At 40.2% G+C, this 23,424-nt stretch overlaps 1 protein-coding gene across 1 annotated transcript in view; it reads left to right on the top strand.

The window, feature by feature from the left end:
* Positions 1 to 17,354, top strand: part of LACTB2 (lactamase beta 2) — a 45,040-nt gene extending 27,686 nt beyond the window's left edge. The window contains exons 3-7 of the mRNA XM_080646872.1: positions 376 to 502; positions 5,884 to 6,062; positions 10,846 to 10,994; positions 14,645 to 14,726; positions 15,379 to 17,354. Coding sequence (XP_080502998.1) covers positions 376 to 502; positions 5,884 to 6,062; positions 10,846 to 10,994; positions 14,645 to 14,726; positions 15,379 to 15,422 — 581 coding nt within the window. The 3' untranslated portion in view covers positions 15,423 to 17,354. The remainder of the gene's footprint in view (positions 1 to 375; positions 503 to 5,883; positions 6,063 to 10,845; positions 10,995 to 14,644; positions 14,727 to 15,378) is intronic.
* Positions 17,355 to 23,424: the final 6,070 nt, after the last annotated feature.

The raw sequence follows: 23,424 nt of genomic DNA, 5'->3' as shown, positions 1-23,424 counted from the left end.
TCTTTTACTGTATGTTAGGCACCTAGACAGAGAAAAGTTCCTACGTTTTGTATTACCCCCTCTTCAACACCCATCTTGATATCAAAGCTAGCTGAGATTATGAAGAACTTTTGTATAAAATAGGCGTGACTAGAAAAACACAAAGGCTTCTATGTAGAGCTAGGAGGGCATTAGAGAGTAAAAAGCTCTTTTGTTGAGATAGAAGAAACAGTTACCATCCCAGAGATAAGTGGCTATAATTCACCTCATTTTCTGTTGTCTCTAATGTTAATATTTTTTTGCAGCTACTCACAGGTATTCTATGAAAATTGGCCTCCTAAAAGGCTGGATGTCATTTAAAGTGTGACTTAAATATTTTACATGTTTTGTCACTAGACACTCCATATTGCATTAAAAAACTCCCACGGAATCCTCAGATAGAAGAAATTATAGGAGATGGAGAGCAACGATATGTTTATCTAAAAGATGGAGATTTGGTTAAGACTGAGGGTGCCACTCTAAGGTATGTAAATGACAGTTGGCCAGGGAAGGTGGTGGGGGGATGGGGGAGTTTATGTATATCTATAATAATAAAAGTGTAATATGCTAATTAGAACGGACATCCTTCTGGACGAAGCCAGCCAGGGCTGTGAGGGAAGCCCGGGTCCCAGGTGCCAGAGGAAAGCCGGTGCTGGCAGCTGGGGGAAGGAAGGCCTACTCTTGCACGAATTTCGTGCTTCGGGTCTCTAGTGTGTTACAAAAGACGGGGAGAGGAAGATTTCCACATATTTGCTTGTATGACTGAAGACTATCTCAGGAAGAAGGATATAAGAGATCTGATAACATTGGTTATTCTGGGAAGAGATAATGGGTTGCTTGAGAAACATAGAAAAAGAAAGACCTCTATCTACCCTTTTATAATTATTTGTTTGAATTATATGATTACCACTTCTTAATGAATAAAATTTAAATTACAAAATAGATTAGAATTTCCTCCTGGAAAATTTAAGGCTTTCTCCTATTCTCACTTCCAAAAATGACCCATACCTAAAGTAAATACATTTTAGGCCAGACCCATAATCCCCCATGACCTGTTTAAGGGACTCAAAAAGGTATTTCCAACTCAGTAATTTTAAAACTCAAGTAATTATGATGATTCTCCTCTCTCTCCACCATCTGTCTCAACTTCCTGATTTCAGAACACCTACTTCTCTCAGTACTTAAGATTTTTTTTTCTTCTATGATACAAGCTAACTCCTCTTCACCTTTATCCCCTCCCCTTGCCCAAGACATCTAATCACATTAGTTTATTAATTGATTTTTTTTAGAGGGAGAGAGAGAGAGAAACATCAGTGTGAGAGCAAAACATCAATCAGCTGCCTCCTGCTTGCCCCCTCCCAGGGATCAAGCCCACAACCCAGGCATGTGCCCCGACCAGGAATCAAATTGGCAACCTTTCAGTGCACAGGATGACACCCAACCAACTGAGCCACACTGGCCAGGGCTAATCACATTAGTTCTTACCTCAAAAATATTTGTCCCTGCTGTCCCTTTTTCTTTGTGTTCACTACCACTACTTCTAAGCCAGGAATCTCCAGGCTCTCCCCTTTCCAGTTTACCCTTGGTATGCTCTGTCACTTGAAACCTTGAATAACTCTCATTGCATACAAAATCATGTTTATTCTCCTTACCACAGCCTTGCCCCAAACCACTTTTCTAGTCTTAGCTCCTACCACTCCCCTCACAAACACAATTAGCCATATCCAAATACTATTGAGCACATCCTGTCTGTTCATGCCTTTGCTCATACCTTCCCCTTTACTATGCCTCAGCCCTTTCTCTCCACCGTGTCCCCCTGATAAATTAACCATTTAGTCTTCAAACCTCAGTTTACATGTTACTTCAAGAACCCCTCCTGGGCCCTAGCCGGTTTGGCTCAGTGGATAGAGCGTAGGCCTGCGGACTGAAGGATCCCAGGTTCAATTCTGGTCAAGGGCATGTACCTTGGTTGCGGGCACATCCCCAGTAGGGGGTGTGCAGGAGGCAGCTGATCAATGTTTTTCTCTCATCGATGTTTCTAACTATCTCTCTCCCTTCCTCTCTGTAAAAAACCAATAAAGTAAAATAAAAATAAAAAAAAGAACCCTTCCTGGAAAGAATTAAACTGCTTTCTCCTCCAACTTTTATGTAATTTTTATTATTTTATTATAGCACTTATTAAATTAGAATTTTTTGGTGTGTAAGTAGGTATCTCCTTAAAAGGTAATCAGTTCCTTAGGTTCACAATCCTCCTATATAATAAAAGCATAGTATGCAAATTGTCCCCTCAACCGGAGTTTTTCCGAGAGTTCGACCAGGGGGTGGGCTGGCCAGGTGGAGGGAGGCCCCGGCCAGCAGCGGCAGGCAGGCAGGCGAAGGGAGGGAGGCCCCGACCGGCAGCTGCTAGGGACCCTACCAGTGCACAAATTTCATGCACTGGGCCTCTAGTATTAGTTAATGTCAGTTGCTATAGCAAACCAACCCAGAAATGTATAATAGCTCAAACATAAAATAAGTTTAATTTTCAGTCAGATAAAGTCCAAAAACGGTTCCTGATTAGCAAGTGGCCCTCCTGCATTAATGTTCCAGGATTCTTGTAGATTCCTCCATCCTCAATACTTGTCCTTCAAGATTGCCATGCTCGTCATAGTCAGTCCAGTGGGTGGAGGAGAGTGGAAGAGATGTTGCATGGGAGGTTTTCATGGACCAGGCCTTCTGTTGCATTGCCTATCAATTCAGTCATGTGTCACTCCTGACTGTGGGGAGGCTGGGAAATATAGTATCATATATTGATGATACCACAGAAAATCAAAACACTGCATTACTACTTCAAAAAGTATTCTTGACAATGCTGAATGCCCCCCTTCACACACCAGCCCTAGCCCAAGTTAAAGAAGGGAGTAGAGACAGGAGGAGGTAACTCATCAAGTCTCCTGTCTCAGGTGTGGGAACCACAGTACTGGTTTATCACTTATCACAGAAGCATGGATATTAGATCTGTACCTAAAATGCAGATTAAGACTATTGAACTCTTGGAAGTTAACTACCTACCACCCATCTGCTGTGAACAGAACATGTATATTAAGCTTTTAAAGTATACAAACAGAAAAGTGTGTATATCATCAGTGTGCAAGGCGGTGAATTGTTAAAAACGGAATAAACCATATGAGCAGTTTGCAGATGAGAAACGAAATCAGTGCCCTAGAGCCACCCACGAACTTGCTTCCTGTCACTACCCCACCCCCTCAGTTGAATACTATTTTGTTTCGTGGGTGAATTGATGCCCAGGATCTCAATATTATGTGAATTCCATTTAATTTTTGTTGTACTGCATTCTGATTAAGTATGGGTTATCTTTTTTAAGATATGAGGGGAAAACTAACACAAAGAATCAAAAAAAAGCAGACACTTTTTTTTTTTTAAATATATTTTATTGATATTTCACAGAGAGGAAGGGAGAGGGACAGAGAGCCAGAAACATCGATGAGAGAGAAACATCGATCAGCCGCCTCCCGCACACCCCCCACTGGGGATGTGCCCGCAACCAAGGCACACGCCCCCGACCGGAACCGAACCCGGGACCCCTCAGTCCGCAGGCCAACGCTCTATCCACCGAGCCAAACCGGTCTCGGCCAGACACTTTTTTATGATCTAGCTAGTAAATAATCTTTTCTCAAAATGTAAATTCCAATTATGCTAAAATCTGAATAAAACATTTAATATACTGTTGATGTGGTTTCCAGTTTCCATGTTTATAGTCAGTAAAATCCAGTAGTTTTAAATATTAACACAAAGGCTCGTTCTTACGCAAAAGTTCCATAAACAGAAGGTTAAAATTTACTTAAGTCCCAAATATTTGACATCCAGGTGATCTTGTCTACCTGCCAATTTTGAAAATAAAAAAAAAAAATACAATAGATAGTACCCACCAAGAACCCATTAGTAAAAAAAGAGAAAGTTATCAAGGTTTTCAGTAAGGATTCTAGATGTAACGCTCAGGAATTTTCTAGTGAACTAAGTTTAAGTTCTCAAAGTTAATCTGACAGTTTTTGTTGACTGTTTTAAATTTTCTAAGAGAGCCGTTCTAATAAAGTCTCCTGTGTCACAGAACTAGATAAATGCTCTACCTGATGAATGGGAGGCACAGCTGCAGTTCCTCTGATCTTTAGCAAAGCACCTCTGATGTCATTTCCTTTTCTCCTCCGCCTACGTGAAGTAAATTTTAACACAGTTTTTATGCAAATTAAAGCATTAGCCACCCTAGGTGACTGGAGGGTTGGAAGTTCTGATCCCCTAATTTAAGAAATATTATTGCCTTCAGCCTAGAAATTATCAAAGAAAACCATTACTGAGTTCTAGCATGGGGAATAGGAGGGGAATAATTAAGGAGGCATTGCAAGCACATTGATGGATAAGGCAGTTTGCAGACCCTGAAAGAATGGTTCTCCAAATGAGTATATGTAGATTAAAAAAAAAGGTTAAGGTTCCATTTGTAAACACCTTCTATGTGTGACTGTTCATAAGATAAAACAGATACCCATACCACATATTTTTATAGTTGCTGGAAATGTATCTCCTGTAATTATTTTCACATAACATGGAATACTTTCATTAACTGGTTGCAGCAGGTTTAATCAGACAAAAGAAATGATTTTAACATCTCTTTAATACCTCACCATTACTAAATATAGTAATCATTTGCCATATGTAAAGCACATACTTAGAAACCATAAAAGCATAATAGTTCGTAAAATCAGTTCTTAATGTCTCTCAAAAATAATTGCTCCCATTACACAAGTATCTCATGTTCTTATACCTTATAGCCCTTACAGTGTTAGCAGACTCTTTTAAAAAGCTTTACAGTTGCAATATTTAACATTAAGGATTTGATTGGATTTTTTGGCAAATGAGAAACTCTTCTAAGTTATAGTCGCTTCAGTTTCCTTAAGAGTTGAATTTTGTCAAATGTCTTTGCAGTGTCTAGGAGATGACCTTACTTGTTTTCTCCATAGCTTTATTATGATCTGCAGGGATCTCCTAAAATTGAAACACCCTGACATTTTTTGAATAAATTGTACTTGATCATGATATTATTTTTAAATATGTTCTATTTGTTAATATTTTAGTTAAGATTTTTATAACTATTCATCAGTGAGATCAGGCAGTAGTTTTCTTTTTGTGCAACCTTTGTCAGGTTTGGGATTCATAACTTTTCCTTCTTTTTCTATGCTCTGGGATAGGGTAAGTAGTAGTGCAGTTATCTGACTTTAAGTGTTCGGCAGAGCTATCCACTGAAAATACTGAGCCTTTAGTTGCTAATGAGGAGGAAGGAGAGAAGCATTGATATGTGAGAGAGACACATAGATTGGTTGTCTCCTACACATGCCCCAATGAGGCTAGGGAGCGAATGTGGCCTTGACTGGGAATTGAACCCGCAAACCTTCAGTGTGCGGGCCGGCATTCTAACCACTGAGAAGCAACGGCCAAGGCAAAAAATACATATGTTCGCAAAAAATAAAAGCACTGTCTCTAAGTAGTAGAAAGATTGGTGATTTTTATCTACTATAAGTACTTTCCTTTTTTTTTTTTTTTCCAAACTTGTTGTAAGCCGTATTCATTACTTATAAAATAAGAAAAAAATGTGGGAAAGTATTAAATTTGCACTTCAGAGTGAGAAATTTGATTTTATTAAAGGGAGAAAATATCTGGTGATAATTTTCAGTGAGCAACAAGAGAAAAAGTAGCTTTTAACTTACTGACATTATTTGTGTCTTGTTCAGAGGTAAGGATAGAGAATAATTTGCTTCTCAAAATTTCTTCTAAGCTTAAGAGTTCATAATTGTTTCTATTTCTTCTTTCAACCAGAGTTATATACACACCTGGCCACACTGATGATCATATGGCTCTACTTTTAGAGGAGGAAAATGCTCTCTTTTCTGGAGATTGCATCCTAGGGGAAGGAACAACTGTATTTGAAGACCTCTATGATTATATGAACTCCCTAAAAATGTTATTGAAAATCAAAGCTGGTATTATATATCCAGGTGGGTAATTTTTTTTCTTTTTTTTTTTATTGTTTGAAGTATTACAAATAGTAGTACATATGTCTCCTTTTTTTTTCCCCATTGACCTCCCCCCCGGCCTCCCCTACCCCCCAGTACATGCCTTTACCTGCGCCCCCACCCCCAGGTGGGTAATTTTTAAATCTGGTAAACCATTTGTAGCAGATGATGAGAAAGGTTCATTTTGGTGTGGGGGTGGGGGAGGCGGTCTTTGTGTTTTTGGCCTTGAAGTCAGACATGTAAACTGCTTCTTTAAATTATTAACCAGGGCTCCTGTCTAGCCATGCAATTTTTTTTAAAGCCACAATTTATATTAATAACTTTTTATAAACATATGAGGGTTATTTTTTAATGTCTAAACAGCTATTAATGGAATTATTAAACAAGGAAATAACTTACAGTGGAACAAGAAAATTTTTTCATTCCATAAGTGATCTTCAATTTTGTTAACCTGATTTCTGTCATGGACCACATTTTAGCCATGTAACCATGGATAACATTTGGATAACAAAGTCTGAGCTTTTAGTTGTTTTAACTCACACTATTACAATAGTATCTTCCATATGAACTGTAAAATCATATATTTATCTTGATTATCCAGAAAAAGAAACCTGTCATTAGTATCTCAGGTGTCACTGCACTGCTCTGCAATATGAATTTCCACTCCATCCTGAAAGCTAAGAAACACACAGGACCCAACAGTAGGGCCCAGAAGGGAAAAAAAGACTAGATTACTTAACTTTTTTAAGCCCTTCTAACTTGTTCCTAACCAAAGAGCCATAGAAATATCTGAAAATACAGTATCTTTACTACCCTCCTATTCTCTCATGGGTTTCTACTGCTGATGAGGTAGAAAACCTACCCTGGGGATTTGGATTAATCTGTAATAATAAAAGTGTAATATGCAAATCGACCAAATGGCCAAACAGCACAACAACCATCCAGACAACCACGCTATGACACACACTGGCGCCAGGCCAGCCAAGGCAGGTACAATACGATTGGTCCGGGGCAGGGGGGAAGGGGGCTGCCATCGCCCCACAATTGCCCACAGAGGGAGGCCCAGGTCACTGGCCAGTGGGGTTATCAGTGGGGGCGGGTGGGGAGGGGGTTCCACAATTGATCACCCCGAAGAGGGAGGCCCAGTTCCCGGACTGCGAGAGGGCACGGGCTGGGCTGAGGGACACCCCCCCCCAGTGCACAAATTTCGTGCACTGGGCCTCTAGTATTATGACATAAAAGGAATGGAAGCTGACAGCTATTTTTAAAGTGAAGAGAATTGGTGCACTTACATTCAAGCAAAGCTAATGAGAGGCTGCCTAGGAAAGGCCCTTAGAGTGTTAGTTTTGGTGAATCCAGTGAACTGGCTTATTAGCACAGCAGGAGCTTATATGTAAATTATGTTCCGTAGCCATAGCTACCATATATTGAAGCCTGCTCCCCATCAGGTACCTGCAGGGACCTTTCCAGCTAGCTGTGGTCCTCACAAAAACCCAGGGAAGTAGGTAGTGGTGTCCTAATTGCACAGCTAAAGAAACAGTTCAGAGACTTTCGCGGCCAGGCAGCTAGTAAATGGTGGTCAGTCTTCTAACAACACCTGTGGTGCTCGTGCTTGTTACATGATAATAGGTTAGCCTGCTTCTGCATTTTTTTCTTCACATATTTTAAACATCCCTCTGGCAGACTTGTGTAATATATTAATTTGCACTGTGTTAAAAGAGCATGTAAATTTCAATATAACTTTATCCGGGTAATCAACATTTCTGAATTACAAGCCTATACAAAAGATTCTTAAATTTCTACTGTGATTCCTGTGAGTTTTTAATAGTGTCACTTCCATGAAGCTACTTTTATATTCCCCTTTTCAATCTTCTATAGTTAAGTATAGCACAATGGTAAGAGACTGGAGTGGGTGAAAGCTCCTGGGTCAGAATCCCAGCTCCACTCCTTAGCTGTGTGACTGTGGGCAGGTTAGATACCCTCCTTATGCCTCAGTTTCTGCTACCAACAAGGGATAATAATAGTACCCACCTCTTGGGATTCTTGTAAAAAATAATATATAGCGTTTAGAGCTGGCCTGGCAAATAATAAGAACTTGTAGGTGGGTGGGAAGAGATCAACCAATATGCATAACCTATGCACACAGACAATGGGGTGGTGAGGGCCTGGAGAGGAAAGGGGGGACAGGAGAGGGTTGAAAGAGGTTAATGGGGGGGAAAAGGAGGACCTATGTAATACTTTCACCAATAAAGATTAAAAGGAAAAAAAATAAGTACTCTATAAATATTATCTCTCATTACTATTGTTCCTGTTATTATTGCTATATTTTTATTTTATACTTTTTAATGTACACAGTACCATTTTATATGGTTTTGATATAATTGTCTAATGTTTTGTGGCATTGTAGGTAATTTTTAAGTCTTGTATCTATATAGTTTTCCAAATAATTCTTATTTGTTGTGTATTTATTTATTTTTTTTAATAAATCTTTATTCAGATTATTATAATTGTTTCTCTTTTTTCCCCCCATAGCTCCCCTCCACCTGGATCCCACCCCACCTTCTGCCCTTACCTCCCCCCACTGTCCTCATTCATAGGTGTATGATTTTTGTCCAGTCTCTTTCTGAACCCCCCATACCCCTTTCCCCCTGAGAATTATCAGTCCACTCCCTTTCTATGCCCCTGATTCTATTATATTCACCAGATTATTCTGTTCCTCAGGTTTTTAATTCACTTGATTTTTAGGTTCACTTGTTGATTGATAGGTATTTGTTGTTCATAATTTTTATCTTTACTTTTTTCTTCTTCCTCTTCTTTAAGAATACCTTTCAGCATTTCATATAATACTGGTTTGGTGGTGATGAACTCCTTCAGCTTTTTCTTATCTGTGAAGCTCTTTATCTGCCCTTCAATTCTGAATGATAGCTTTGCTGGGTAGAGTAATCTTGGTTGTAGGTTCTTGCTATTCATCACATTGAAAATTTCTTGCCACTCCCGTCTGGCCTGCATAGTTTCTGTTGAGAAATCAGCTGACAGTCATATGGGTGCTCCCTTATAGGTAACTAACTGTTTTTCTCTTGCTGCTTTTAGTATTCTCTCTTTGTCTTTTGCTCTTGGCATTTTAATTATGATGTGTCTTGGTGTGGTCCTCTTTGGGTTCCTTTTGTTTGGGGTTCTGTGCGCTTCCTGGACTTGTAAGTCTATTTCTGTCACCAGGTGGGGGAAGTTTTCTGTCATTATTTCTTCCAATAGGTTTTCAGTATCTTGCTCTCTCTCTTCTTCTGGCACCCCCATAATTCTGATGTTGGTATGCTTGAAGTTGTCCCAGCGTCTTCTTACACTATCTTCAACTTTCTGGATTTTTTTTTTTTTTTTGCTGTTTGCTTTTTCGGTTGAGTGTTTTTTGCTTCTTTGTATTTCAATTCTTTGACTTGATTCTTGTGTTCCTCTAGTCTGTTTTTTGGGTCTCTGTATAATATTTTTTATTTCAGTCAGTGTATGTTTAATTTCTAGTTGGTCCTTTTTCATATCTTCAAGGGTCTCGTTATATTTATCGGCCTTTTCTAGGATATTCTTGAAAAGTCTTATAACCGTGGTTTTGAATTCTATATCCAGTCGTTTGTTTTCCTCCATTTCTTTCGTTTGTGATCTGTTTCTTTGACGCTGCATTTTCACTGCTTCCCTGGGTTGGTAGGGTAGATTTGTGTGCTAGGTTTCCTATATGGCCCAGTGGGTCGGCCTCCCCAGTTAACCTGAGGTGGACACTCTTGGTGCACCCCTTTGTGGACTGTGTGTACAGCCTTGTTGTAGTTAAGTCTTGATTGTTGTTGGTATCACTGGGAGGAATTGACCTCCAGGCCAGTTGGCTGTGAGGATCAGCTGTGTCTGCGCTGGGAGAAGTTCGGTGCTGGAGACAGCCTTATAGGATTAGACTTGCCAAATTGCAATAGCCTCTGTGCTCAGCTTGGATGGGGTGGAGTCTCAGGGCGGAGCAGACAGTCTTGGCTTCCAGTCAGCCTTGCTCTTGCGCGTGTGCGCGCCTGCAGACCTTTGCCTTCCCCGGCTCCCGAGTCTCCGCCCGAGAGTCCAGATTCCCCCCACAAGAGCGTGGGTCCCCAGGGGCTCGCCTGGAACTGGGGTTCAGTGCAGTCAGAACTGGGGCTCAGTGCAGTCAAGAGCTTCTGACTCCCTTCCACTAGGGAAAGCCTGTGGCAACCTCCAGAGCCTTTGTGTGCACTGGCGCGCGCGCCTTCAGACCTCTGCCTTCCTGGCTCCCAAGTCTCTGCCCAAGAGTCCAGATTCCCCCCGTAAGAGCATGGGTCCCCAGGGGCTCGCCTGGAACTGGGGTTCAGTGCAGTCATAACTGGGGTTCAGTGCGGTCGGGGGCTTCCTTCCCCCTTCCACCAGAGAAAGTCAGCCAGGCTCTCAGCCGCCCTTCCTCTCTGTGCGCACAAAGACCCTTTGCCGTACCTCCAATTCTCTGTGAGCTTTTCTCTTTCCTTCTAGTTGTAGAATTTTCACTCAGCCAGCTTTCCTGTGGTTCTGGATGGTGTCCGTTCTGTCTTTTAGTTGTAGTTTTGAAATTGTTGTGCGAGGCAGCAGTTTAGGTGCTTACCTATGCCGCCATCCTGGTTTCTCCTGTTGTGTATTTAGTATGCTGTTTCAATACATCATATGAATTCTTTTTAAATAAAATGAATGAATTCCAGTTATACTTAATATTTTTTATCTGGTTGAAATAATTTTTATAATTATTCTAATTCAGGACATGGCCCCGTAATCCATAATGCTGAAGCTAAAATTCAACAATACATTTCTCACAGAAATATTCGAGAACAGCAGATTCTTCAAGTATTTCATGAAAATTTTGATAAATCATTTACAGTAATGGAGCTTGTAAAAATTATTTACAAGGTAATTTTTTAATCTTATTTGTACATAGTCATAATTTTATTAGAATAATCTAATAAACTATAGGTATAAAAATCTTATCACCTCCCAGAACAGAATAAGTCTGTTAATTTTGTAAATGCTACTTGTATAGTTTTGAAACCTCAACTTTCTAGAACAGAGAAGTTAAACAAAACCTGGAGAACAAAAATAACCATTCTGAGCCACCATTAAACCATACACTTCATTCTGTATGAGATGGTTCCCAACAGCATGATGATGAAGTTTTGGAATAACTTGTGTGTTGTTCTAGCCATCTTGATTACCTGCTGTAAGTGAGAAGAGGCAATCTGCTAGATACAGATACTGGGATACTAGCAATGAGGATAGCTGCGATGCCTGACATTGGAGAAAGTACATGTAAGGAACATGAGTAGAGAAGTTTAGTGCATAGAGAGAACCCCTCACTGCGGTGGCCTTTGAGCACATCACTGTATGGCAGCCCTCCTAGTATGTGGCAGTCAATTAGTGTAATTCAGTTTTTCATTGAATGTTTATTAGATACCGCTGTATAGTTAATATAGCTTAGAGTTTAAGCATGTAGGCTTTGGTGTTAGACTATCTGGGTTTAAAAACTCCCACCACCACAATGTACAGCCAGAAGATACATGAAATTGTATCTGAAGATGAGCTGGGGCCAATTACATTAGGCAGGGGCCTTAATATCCTAAAGGCCCAAATTATCAAAAAAAGATCATCACTCAGTGTGCTTTGTTTTAAAAAGGGAGGGATGTTAGAAAGAAAGAAAGAAAGGAAAGAAAGAAAGAAAGAAAAAGAAAGAAAGAAAGAAAGAAAGAAAGGAAAGAAAGAAAGAAAGAAAGAAAGAAAGAAAGAAAGAAAGAAAGAAAGAAAGAAAGAAAGAGAAAGAAAGAAGGGATGGATTAAGGGTTACAATGGCTAAGGATAAAAGACTGCCATTGGCAAAAGGGTAATGTAAATATTTAAATTCTGTGAAAGAGTGCATTTCCTCATAATGCTAGACTAGAGTCACTTGAGACTATTCATTGGTACATTGGGGGAGATATATATATATATATATATATATATATATATATTTGATTTCAGACAGGAAAGGAGAAAGAGAAACATCAATGATGAGAGAGAAACATTGATCGGCTGCCTCCTGCATGCCCCCTATTGGGGATGGAGCCCAAAACCCAGACATGTGCCCTCGATCAGAATCGAACCTTGGACCCTTCAGTCTGCAGGCTGATGCTCTATCCACTGAGCCAAACCAGCTAGGGCTATTGGGGGTATTTTTCTATTGTAAGTACAGACAGAACTCTCTGATAACTCTCACAGATGAGTCATCATCAAGTACCTGTCCATGCCTAAATACTGGTTTAGCATTCAGAATTGTATTCAGTTGTGTATTCACTGTGTTTATATGTGAAATACCTGTTGCAAATAGAATGGCATTAAGTATTGCAAAGGATTTATTCATTCAACAAACATTTATTGACTACCTTCCATGTGCCATACACTGACTAAAACAGAGATTTAAAGATGGCTATAGATCCCTGCCCTCAAAGGACTCAGTTCATGTTCAACACAAAGTTGTATTGATGGAAAGGAAAAGTACACTCATTTAAAAAAAACAAAACAGCCCAGCCGGCTTGGCTCAGTGGTTGAGCATCGACCTATGAACCAAGAGGTCATGGTGTGATTCCCAGTCAGGGCACATGCCCAGGTTGTGGGCTAGATCCCCGGTGAGGGGCTTGCAGGAGGCAGCTGATCAATCATTCTCTTTCATCATTGATGGTTCTATCTCTTTCCACTCCCTTCCTCTCTGAAATCAATAAAATATATTTAAAACAACACATACTTGTAATACTATCATAATAGCTCCCATTTTTTAGCACATTTTTGTGTGCTAGTTGCTCTATTTAAATGCTTTACCTTTACAAATGTGATTTGAGGCACTTAATTCAAATATCTCAAATTTTTACTGCATAAAGATATAATTATTCCAATTTAATAGATTAAAAAACCAACACAGGTCTGACCAGTGTCGCTTAGTGGTTGAGAGTCGACCTATGAACCAGGAGGTCATGGTTCGATTCCTCGTCAGGGTACATGCCAAGGTTTCGAGCTCTATCCCCAATGGAGGGCATGCAGGAGGCAGCCAATCAATGATTCTCTCTCATCATTGATGTTTCTCTCTCTCTCTCTTCCTCTTCCTCTCAAATCAATAAAAATATTTTTAAACTGACTCAGAAAGTGTAAGCTAAGTAGCTTTTTCAAGGGCACAAAACTAGCAGATGTCACATACTCAAATGTCAGATGTCAGATATTCAAATCTTGTTTCTATCACACCAGGCTTCCTCCAAGGCCTATGTATAGTATGTCAGGGCATAAGGAAAGGGATAAATTCTGCCTGATGAAGATGTAAGATAATGAGGCTTCTCTGGAAAAGCTTCAGAAACTTAAATCATTTAATTGGATCTAAATAGAAGGAAAGATGTGTTTAAACACTGGGAGTAATAAAAGAGCATTGTGTGTGTTTGAAATCCCACAAAGAAACCACATATGAATGCATAGATGGTCAGGAAGGGAGGCCCAGGAAATGAGTTGGGAAAGACAAGCATGATGAGGTCATGAGAAGCCTTGATTGCCATGCTAGCAAATTTGAACTTTAGCCAGAAACCTGGGAATGACACTCAAAGATCTTGGGCAAGGGAGTCACATAATGTGTTCTAGATCACACTGGTGGAAATAGGATATGGTACTGGAGCTTAAAGGGGAGTTTAGGGTTGGAGGTTTATATTTGGGAATTAACAATGCATGATAGTGCTGTGGCAAGTTGGGTTAGTAAAAAGAGAAGAGCCTTGGCCACTGTGGCTCCATGGTTAGAGCATCAGTCCCCGCATTGAAGGGTCTTGGGTTTGATTCCTGGTCACAGGCATTGAACTGGTTGCAGGTTCAGTCCCCAGCCCTGGTTGGGGCGCATGCGGGAGGCAACCAATTAATGTGTCTCTTTCACATTGATGTTTCTCTCTCTCTACCCCTCCCTCCCTCCTTTCCACTCTCTCTAAAATCAATGGAGAAAATATCCTCAGGTGAGTATTAACAAAAAGAAAGAGAGAGAAGAGAGTCAATGATACAACGCACTGTAAACATCAATGTTTAAGAGAAGTCCAAAGAAAAGTATCCAGGATGAAAACTAAATGTGAAAAGTTATCATCATATAATCTAATAAACAAACCATAGGGCCAATGTTTGTAGCATCATCAAAGCTATCTAGAATAATTTTTACATTTATTCATTATTTATAAAATATTTAGGTCCTACTGTGTGCCATTATGCTAAGCTCTGATGTTCAGTAGTGAACAAACCATACTGTTACTATCTTTATGGAACTTACAATCTATTTTATCTATAGGAATATAAATAAGAATACGGTGCCTGAAGCAAGACATGTACAAGCTGAAATAGTTTTGGCTATTATTATATAAAAATGAATTTAATGGGAGACATTTGTAATAGTGTCAACATTAAAATAAAAATTTTTTAATAAATTTAAGTTAAAATTTTCTTTTTGTTGCATTTTTTCAGTTTCAAAAGGATTAACTCTGTCCCTTTTTAAGAAAAATGTTTTCTTTCTCTTTTTTAAGAATACTCCTGAGAATTTACATATCGTGGCTGAACGTAATCTCTTGCTTCATTTGAAAAAATTAGAAAAAGATGGAATGATATGTAAGTGTACTTCCGAATTTTAATTCTTTTACTGCCGGCATTTAAATTTTTTTTTTACAAATGAACTCGTTCCTTTTAGGAAAAATAACACCCAGTAGAGTCCTCCCTTGAATATCACTATAAGTTAGAGACAGGCACTAGAAAGGGTCAATAATGAAAGGCCAGTGGACCACACATGGGAAGCAAACACTCGCACAGGAATTAGAATCTTGCTTAGAGGTTCCAGACCTCACCCACCAGAATGACAGTTAAAGGCATGTAGTGGAAAATAGCTTCTCTTCTCCTAGACCACAAGATCTACGAAGAATTTTACATGTAGAAGATTTGGGAACAGCTATAGGTTTTAGTAGTCCTAAAGGTAGTAAACTCAAAGATACTAAAGCAGTCATTCTACACTTGTTTACTAGTGTTAGGTTAATTTGTCAAATTAAGAATCTTTATAAAAGTTTAATCCTTAAAATCAACTGGTTCAAAGATTGAATTTTGTGTAGAAGCTTCATCATTGTTCTCAAATATACAAAAAAATACCAAATTTATATTGAGCAACAAAATTATTTTAGGAATGAATGCTTTTTTTAGCCAGAAAATAATTTAAAATCCAGTGAATTTGCTTACCCACTGTTAAAATTTTAATCTATTTTTCTTTCCACAGTTAGCAACACGGATCCTGACAAGAAATGGAAAGCTCATCTTTAGTTTCGTATTAGTGAAAGTTCTGTTGTTTTGTTTTAGAGAATGGTATGTTTTCTTAACTATTAATTATTTATGGAGATTATAGAGTACATAACATTAAAAATAACCCTGGAGATACTTTAAAATAATGTCATGTTTTCAAATATATAAATTATACTTTAAATCTATAATATAGAATATCTAACCTAGGTCATGTAACATTTTACCAATAGTTTATCCACTTTCAATCAATTAAGTTAAATGTTTACTTTAAAAATAATAAAACTTATATAATTTAAACTGGATATTATTCTTGGAAGTTGGTTACCTATTACCAGCGGCCAGTAGTACTGTGTTCGCTAGCTGCTTCACTAATTTCTATGTAATCCTTCCTTTTCTGCAACCCTTGTCTGTATCTTCAGATGATAGGTTTGTTTTCATGTTTCTATCGATTATGTCATGATTATGTATTCTGTAGCCCTTTATCATGTTTACTTTCTTATAATGGTACTAGAGGCCCAATGCACGAAAGTCGTGCAAGGGGCTCAGCCATCGTAGCCCCAGCTTCGTCTGGAAGGTCGTCCAGCTGTCTGGTCTAATTAGCATATTATGCTTTTATTGTTATAGATTCCACAAGTGATTTATGTATATCAACTTTGGGTAATTAAAAAATATTACATTATATTCTCAGTTAAAACCATTATATAATAATTATATAATAATTCTTTTTGTTATCCATGAGTATAACCAACTTACTTTCCAAGTTTAGGTTTTAGTATAGAAATAGTCATAAACATATACAATATATGAATTATATACCAATTCTTTTTTTTTCTTTATTGATTAAGGTATTACATGTGTGTCCTTATACCCCTTTGCCCCCCCTGCCCCCCTGCTCATGCCCTCACCCCCCTGGTGTCTTTTCCTTTTTATAGCAGCGTAATATTCCACTTATACCAATTCTTTTAATTAGAGGATTATAAGACAGTGCATTTTTATATAAGTAATGTTGTTGTTTTTTAATATATTTCATCAATCTTTTACAGAGAGGAAGGGAGAGGGATAGAGAGCTAGAAACATCAATGAGAGAGAAATACTGATCAGCCGCCTCCTGCACACTCCCCACTGGGCATGTGCCTGCAACCAAGGTACATGACCTTGATTGGAATTGAACCTGGGACCCTTGAGTCTGCAGGCCAACGCTCTTTCCACTGAGCCAAACCAGTTAGGGCAGTAATGTTCTTAAATAGTGGTTAGGTTCTCAGTGTGGCCACCAATGCTTATTTAACTCACAAGGTTACCAAACTACATTACTAAAATCAGCTCAGAATCCTGGGAAGGTATTTTCTGTACTCTTTCCTTCCTAAGATAAGACTTTTAATATTTTTTAACTCCCTCTTTCTGCCTTTTCCCCAAGACCCTAGCATTTACATACTATTCTGAACACTTACTCTCATGCCCTAGAGACCTGTTGTGTCCCTGGAACCTTCCAATTTTACAAAGTAATTGTGAACTCAACAACAAAAAACAAGCTACCCAATTCAAAACTGGGCAAAGGACTTGAATAGAAACTTCTCCAAAGAAGGTATACAAATGGCCAATAAACACATGCACAGTTGCTCAGCATCACAAATGATTAGGGAAATGCAGATTAAAACCACAATGAGGTACCTCTTCATGCCCATTAGGATGGCTATTATTTAAAAAAGAAAATAGGTGTTAGGAAGGATATGGAGAAATTGGAACTCTTGTGCATTTCTGGTGGGAATGTAAAATGCTGTGGCTTCCATGGAAACAATATAGTGGTTGCTCAAAAACTTAAACATAGAACTGCCATATGATCCAGCAATTCCATTTCTGGGTATATACCCAAAAGAATTGAAAACAGGGACTCGGGCAGGTATTTGTACACCCAGGTTCATGGCAGCATCCTATATAATAAAAGCCTAATATGCTACCTGTCTGGTTGTCCAGTCGTCCATTCAACCAATCAAAGTGTAATATGCTAATGGCACACTAAGGCCGCTCAACCGCTCAATGTGATGTGCACTGACCACCAAGAGGCAGACAGTTGACCGGTCGACCAGGCACTATGATGTGCACTGACCACCAGGGGGCAGATGCTCCGACTGGTAGGTTAGCTTGCTGCTTGGGTCCGGCCGATCAGAACTGAGCGAGATAGGCCAGACACACCCTGGAGCCCTCCCGCAGTCCCTCCTCGGCTGGCCAACCTCCCCAGTCCCTCTCGGGTCTCGATTGTGGGGTCCCTCAGCCTGGCCTGCACCCTCTCACAATCCGGGACTCCTTGGGGGATGTGAGAGGGCCAGGCTGAGGGACCCCACTGGTGCACGAATTTGTGCACTGGGCCTCTAGTAATTAATAATAGCCAAATAGTGGAAGCAACCCAAGTGTCCATTGAAGGATGAGTGAATAAATAAAATGTTGTGTATACATACACTGGAATAGTATTAAGCCTTAAAATGGAAGGAAATTCTGACATATGCTACAACATAAATGAAACTTGAGACATTACCCTAAGTCAGTGGTCAGCAAACTCATTAGTCAACAGAGCCAAATATCAACAGTACAACGATTGAAATTTCTTTTGAGAGCCAAATTTTTTAAACTTAAACTTCTTCTAACGCCACTTCTTCAAAATAGACTGGCCCAGGCCGTGGTATTTTGTGGAAGAGCCACACTCAAGGGGCCAAAGAGTCGCATGTGGCTCGTGAGCTGCAGTTTGCTGACCACAGCCCTAAGTGATAATGAGCCGATCACAAAAGAAAAAATACTATATGATTCCACATGTATAAGGTACCCAGAGTAGTCAAATTCATAGAGACAGTAAAATGGTAGATACCAGGGACTGGGGGAAGGGAGAAGTGGGGAATTATTGTTTAGTAGGTAAGGAATTTCAGTTTGGCAGGATGAAAAAAATTCTAGAGTTAGATGGGGGTAATGATTGTACACAAACAACTGAATGTACTTCATGCCACTGAATGGTATACTTTAAATGGTTAAAATAGAAAATTAAAAAGTAATAACTATAAATATAAACCCAACACCAGCACCAAAAAAGAAAAAAATCACTATTCCCATTCCTTAAGTATTGCACATATTAGCAAAATCTAGACACGAAATCTGATTATATAGAAATCTGAATGTTTAGTTACCTCGTACGAGTAACTTGCTTCTCCATTCTTTCTGATCAAACCAAAAAACCTAATTGTCATTGTTATGCCCCCTCCCTCATCTCATACCCAATTCTTTACCAAGTACTGACTGTTCCACCTCTAGAACTGATCACTCCCTCTAACTCCACCAGCGCTCCTTAGTCCAAGCCATCATCATCTCTTTCCTGGACTACTGCAGCAACCCTTAACTCTGGTCTTCCTGCTTCCATTCTTGGAGGGAGTTAGGGAACAGGAATGAGAAGGGCATTCAGAACTGAGGAAATCTCATGCACAAAGCCGTGATTCCATATCACTGTCTGAAGTACCATGGCACACTTCAAGCTGCAAGTAGACCTATTGGGAGTGATAATGAAAGGCTATCAAATGTATTGGTTATTGAAAATGTCAAGGCAATGGAACTTTAACAAAAACAATGGCATTAAGTATCCACTTTGTGCTGGGGACTGGATCAGGCACTGGAGATAAAAAAGGGAACAAAACAGCATCTCTGCTCTCTAAAGAAACTCATATTCTAGTTGTGGGGACACACAATTACAATATGCAGTGCCATGTTTGGAATAAAGGAAGAGTCTAACGTGGTTGGGTTGTAGAAAGCTGCAAGAAGCCTGAGCTCAGTCTTAAATGATGAGCAAGTGGTAGCCAGAAGTTAGGGGTATTGGGAGATGAGAATTGTTCCACTTGGAATAGTATATGCACATAAACAGATATGGCAGAACATCACGTGGTTGGGAAACTAATTTATGTGGCCAGACTATATAGTGTTTGTGGGCTGAGGTTTTAGGAATAAGAAGAATCTCATGGGAACACACAAAGCTTACAGGAACCAATCTACTGACACCCAGCCATGCTTCACACATGCTGGAGTACACACATAATTTAGGAATCGTTTTGTTGCCTCCTCAACAGCAAGAGTTTGTCCCCAACCATTATGGGGATTTCATTCCTGTTTGTTTCTGTCACTCCGGCCTTTATCTCCCATTCAATACATGGAGTAGGTTTGGACTAGTCATAGCTTCCTGCTTACCCATTTTCTGTTTACTCAAAAGTATCTACATTGTCATCACTCCTGTCTTCTCTGCATATCTTCATCTTCTGTTTTGCAACAACTGAGTAGCCTTCTGTGTCTCAGATTCAGATATCCTCATAGAAGAGGATCTGATTGGTGTCACTGATCATTTGGGACCAGAAGGGTTGCCGAAAATTTTATTAGGAGAGGACTCCATTCAGCAGGCAGTGGGCAGGGTAAGCATTCGGAGATTTGGCCTTTTCAGTACAGTGAGGAAAGGGAAAAAGAAGCAGAGGGGGTGTCTAAGGTAGAAGACAGGGTAACAGATAGGAGAAATACTGTAGAAAAGGAATAACACTTAGAAACTGATTAGATCTTGAAGGGTGGGGATCAGGTAGAAAGGGAGTCTGGTAGAGCTGTAGATTTCTGGCTTACACGGTTGGGTAGATATTGTGAGAAAATACAGGAACTGGGTAGGTAGAGTGGGGAAGGGAGGAAAGATGAATTGTACTATAGATGTGAGTTTGGAGTACCAAGGAGCATCCAAAGAGAGACACCTAGTAGGCACTTAGAAAGATGGAGCTAAATAGATGTGTTTTGTTGCAGGTAACAGAAACTTAGTTTCAACTAGCTGAAGCAAAGGGGGATGTAACCCATGTGAGAGGATGAAGGTGGAGCCAGGCTTGAACAGGATCAAGGATTTGGAGCCCATCAATACAGCCCTAAACCTCTCACCTCAATTTTTTGGAGTAGAGAACCCCAAACACTGGTTTTTGCACACGGCAGAAGATACTGCTACAGGTAGCTTTGGGCACATATCCTAACCACTCCATAACCAGCAGGGAAAGCTGGTTCTTCCAGCTTCGGTTTGCAAAATCCTAGGAGAAGAACTCAACAATTTATATTAACTCATTATCATTCCTTAGGCCAGTCCCTGGAGTCAAGGAAACATGAAGTGCTGTATTTGGCCCAGCTTTGGTCACATGCCTATTCCTGTGGCCAGAGTAGGTGAGGTCTGTTCTCAGATGAAGCAGAGTATCATAGGAAGATCCTCCACTAATATTAATTCCTCACTGATTAGCTTTTCTTTCTTTCCAATGTTCATAAAACAGAATTCTCTGCAGTAGCTCACAGAATGACTGGGCCAACTTGATGCCACCTGAACCTTTTCTGAGTGTTTCCAGGAGACTTTTAAGTTACCTAGGAGTATTTTTCTATCTCCAGATCATCACTTCTAGAAAAGTCAGTGAAGTTGACTGACTTTCAGGGAAGCTGAAAGGAATCCTGGGGGAAATGAGAAAAGATTCAAGTGCAGTTGTTCCTTTATTCTGCCAGGACTATACATCAGTGTCCCTTCCCTTGCAAGTGTCTCTGTGCTCACCAGAGCAATGGATCAGCATGAATACCAATTTCCAGGCATTGTTGGAGCAGAAAAACTCATCATTATCAGTCTTTTGCCCCTATTTTCTCTTTAGGAAATTTCTGGATAATGTACTCCAGATAAACAAGAAAAAGGAAGGCACATTATTAAAGTAGTAAATACAACAGAAAAGTGTCCAATGGAAGTTCTGAGACAAAGGTGTGCCCAAAGCCCGCCCCAGTTAGGGGAAGGAGGAAGTGGGGCTTCAGCCAGAGATCTCCAGTGTGGGAACAGAACTGAGATTACCTGTATGTTTGAGCCTCGGGGAGTGGCAATGCTGGCAGTCATACAACAGCTCTAGCTGAGCAATTGAAACAATGATCAGTTAATAGAAAATTATACTGGTGAAAAAAAATGAGGCAAATGCTGATTCCAAAAAATAAAAGCAATGCAATGAAGGAAATTGTTATGAAATACTATCTGCTTCTCTCTTTTTACATAATAATGTAAACACTGACTAAAAATTGTGTTCTAATAGAGGAAAGGAAGTAGGAGATTGAGAATATCAAATCACCTATAATAATGCAAAGTCAATAACATTAACAAATCCTATATAATAAAAGCGTAGGTAGTGCAACACCCTCGCGAACGTCATCACAAGATGGCCGCCACAAGATGGCTGGCAGGGGAGGGCAGTTGGGGGCGACCGGGCCTGCAGGGGAGGGCAGTTGTGGGGGGACCAGGCCTACAGGGGAGGGCAGTTGGGGGCGACCGGGCCTGCAGGGGAGGGCAGTTGTGGGCAGTCAGGCAGGCAGGCAAGCGAGTGGTTAGGAGCCAGCAGTCCCAGATTGTAAGAGGGATGTCCGACTGCAAGTTTAGGGATCGGGCCTAAACCGGCAATCGGACATCCCTCAAGGTGTCCCAGATTGGAGAGAGTGCAGGCCAGGCTGAGGGACACCCCCACCCCATGCAGGAATTTTGTGCACCGGGCCTCTAGTCTATAAATATATATAAAAGCATAAGCAACCAAATGACTGGTTGACTGGTTGCTATGATGTGCACTGACCACCAGGGGGCAGACGCTCAACACAGGAGCTGCTCCCTGGTGGTCAGTGCACCCCCACAGCCAACCTCACATGGCTGGCCAACCTCCCGCGGTCCCTCTCCCTGGCGGACCGGCCCCCAGTCACCTTGATGGGGACTAGGCGAGAAGGCCTTGATCAGCCCCGATCGATCGCAGGCCAGGCCGAGGGACTCCACCCATGCACGAATCGTGCACCGGGCCACTAGTCTAGAAATAAAAGTATATGCATCTTATTGGTTAATACCAGGGGGAAAAATTTAAAAAGAGAAACATGATGGGGAAATGTTTTTTTCCTGTTCATAGTATTTTTTAAACTGGTACGTTTATTAGATTGATATAAACTAAACATTTTAATGTAAAAATACTGATATTATGCAATGAGTGGGTTCCCACTCTTTAGTCCAGTGAAGGCAAGCGGTATTTTTTTTATTATTGGTGTGTTTTTTTAATCTTTATTGTTCAGATTATTACAGTTGTTCCTCCTTTTTCCCCCCATAGCTCCCCTCCACCCAGTTCCCACCCCACCCTCTGCCCTTACCTCCCCCGCACTGTCCTCATCCATAGGTGTATGATTTTTGTCCAGTCTCTTCCCGTACCCCCCACACCCCTTTCCCCCCGAAGATTGTCAGTCCACTCCCTATTTATGCCCCTGATTCTATTATATTCACCAGTTTATTCTGCTCATCAGATTTTTTGTTCACTTGATTTTTTAGATTCACTTGTTGATAGATACGTATTTGTTGTTCATAATTTTTATCTTTGCCTTTTTCTTCTTCTTCCTCTTCTTAAAGAATACCTTTCAGCATTTCATATAATACTGGTTTGGCGGTGATGAACTCCTTTATCTTTTTCTTATCTGTGAAGCTCTTTATCTGACCTTCAATTATGAATGATAGCTTTGCTGGGTAGAGTAATCTTGGTTGTAGGTTCTTGCTATTCATCACTTTGAATATTTCTTGCCACTCCCGTCTGGCCTGCATAGTTTCTGTTGAGAAATCAGCTGACAGTCGTATGGGTGCTCCCTTGTAGGTAACTAACTGTTTTTTTTGTTTGTTTGTTTTTAACATCCTTATGCCTTCTTTTTTTTTTAATAAATCTTTATTGTTCAGATTATTACAGGTGTTCCTCTTTTTTTCCCCCATAGCTTCCCTCCACCTGATTCCCCACCCCACCCCATGCCCTTACCCCCCGCCACTGTCTTCATCCATAGGTGTAAGATTTTTGTCCAATCTCTTCCCGCACCCCTCATACCCCCTCCCCACTGAGAATTGTCAGTCCACTCCCTTTCTATGTCCCTGATTCTATTATATTCACCAGTCCATTCTGTTCTTCAGATTTTTTATTCACTTGATTTTTAGATTCACTTGTTGGTAGGTATGTAT

Source organism: Plecotus auritus (assembly GCF_963455305.1).
Source record: "Plecotus auritus genome assembly, chromosome: 11".
NCBI classification, from domain to species: Eukaryota; Metazoa; Chordata; class Mammalia; order Chiroptera; family Vespertilionidae; genus Plecotus; species Plecotus auritus.
Note: the sequence above shows the minus strand (reverse complement) of the source record. Positions and strands in the feature narration are given on the sequence as shown.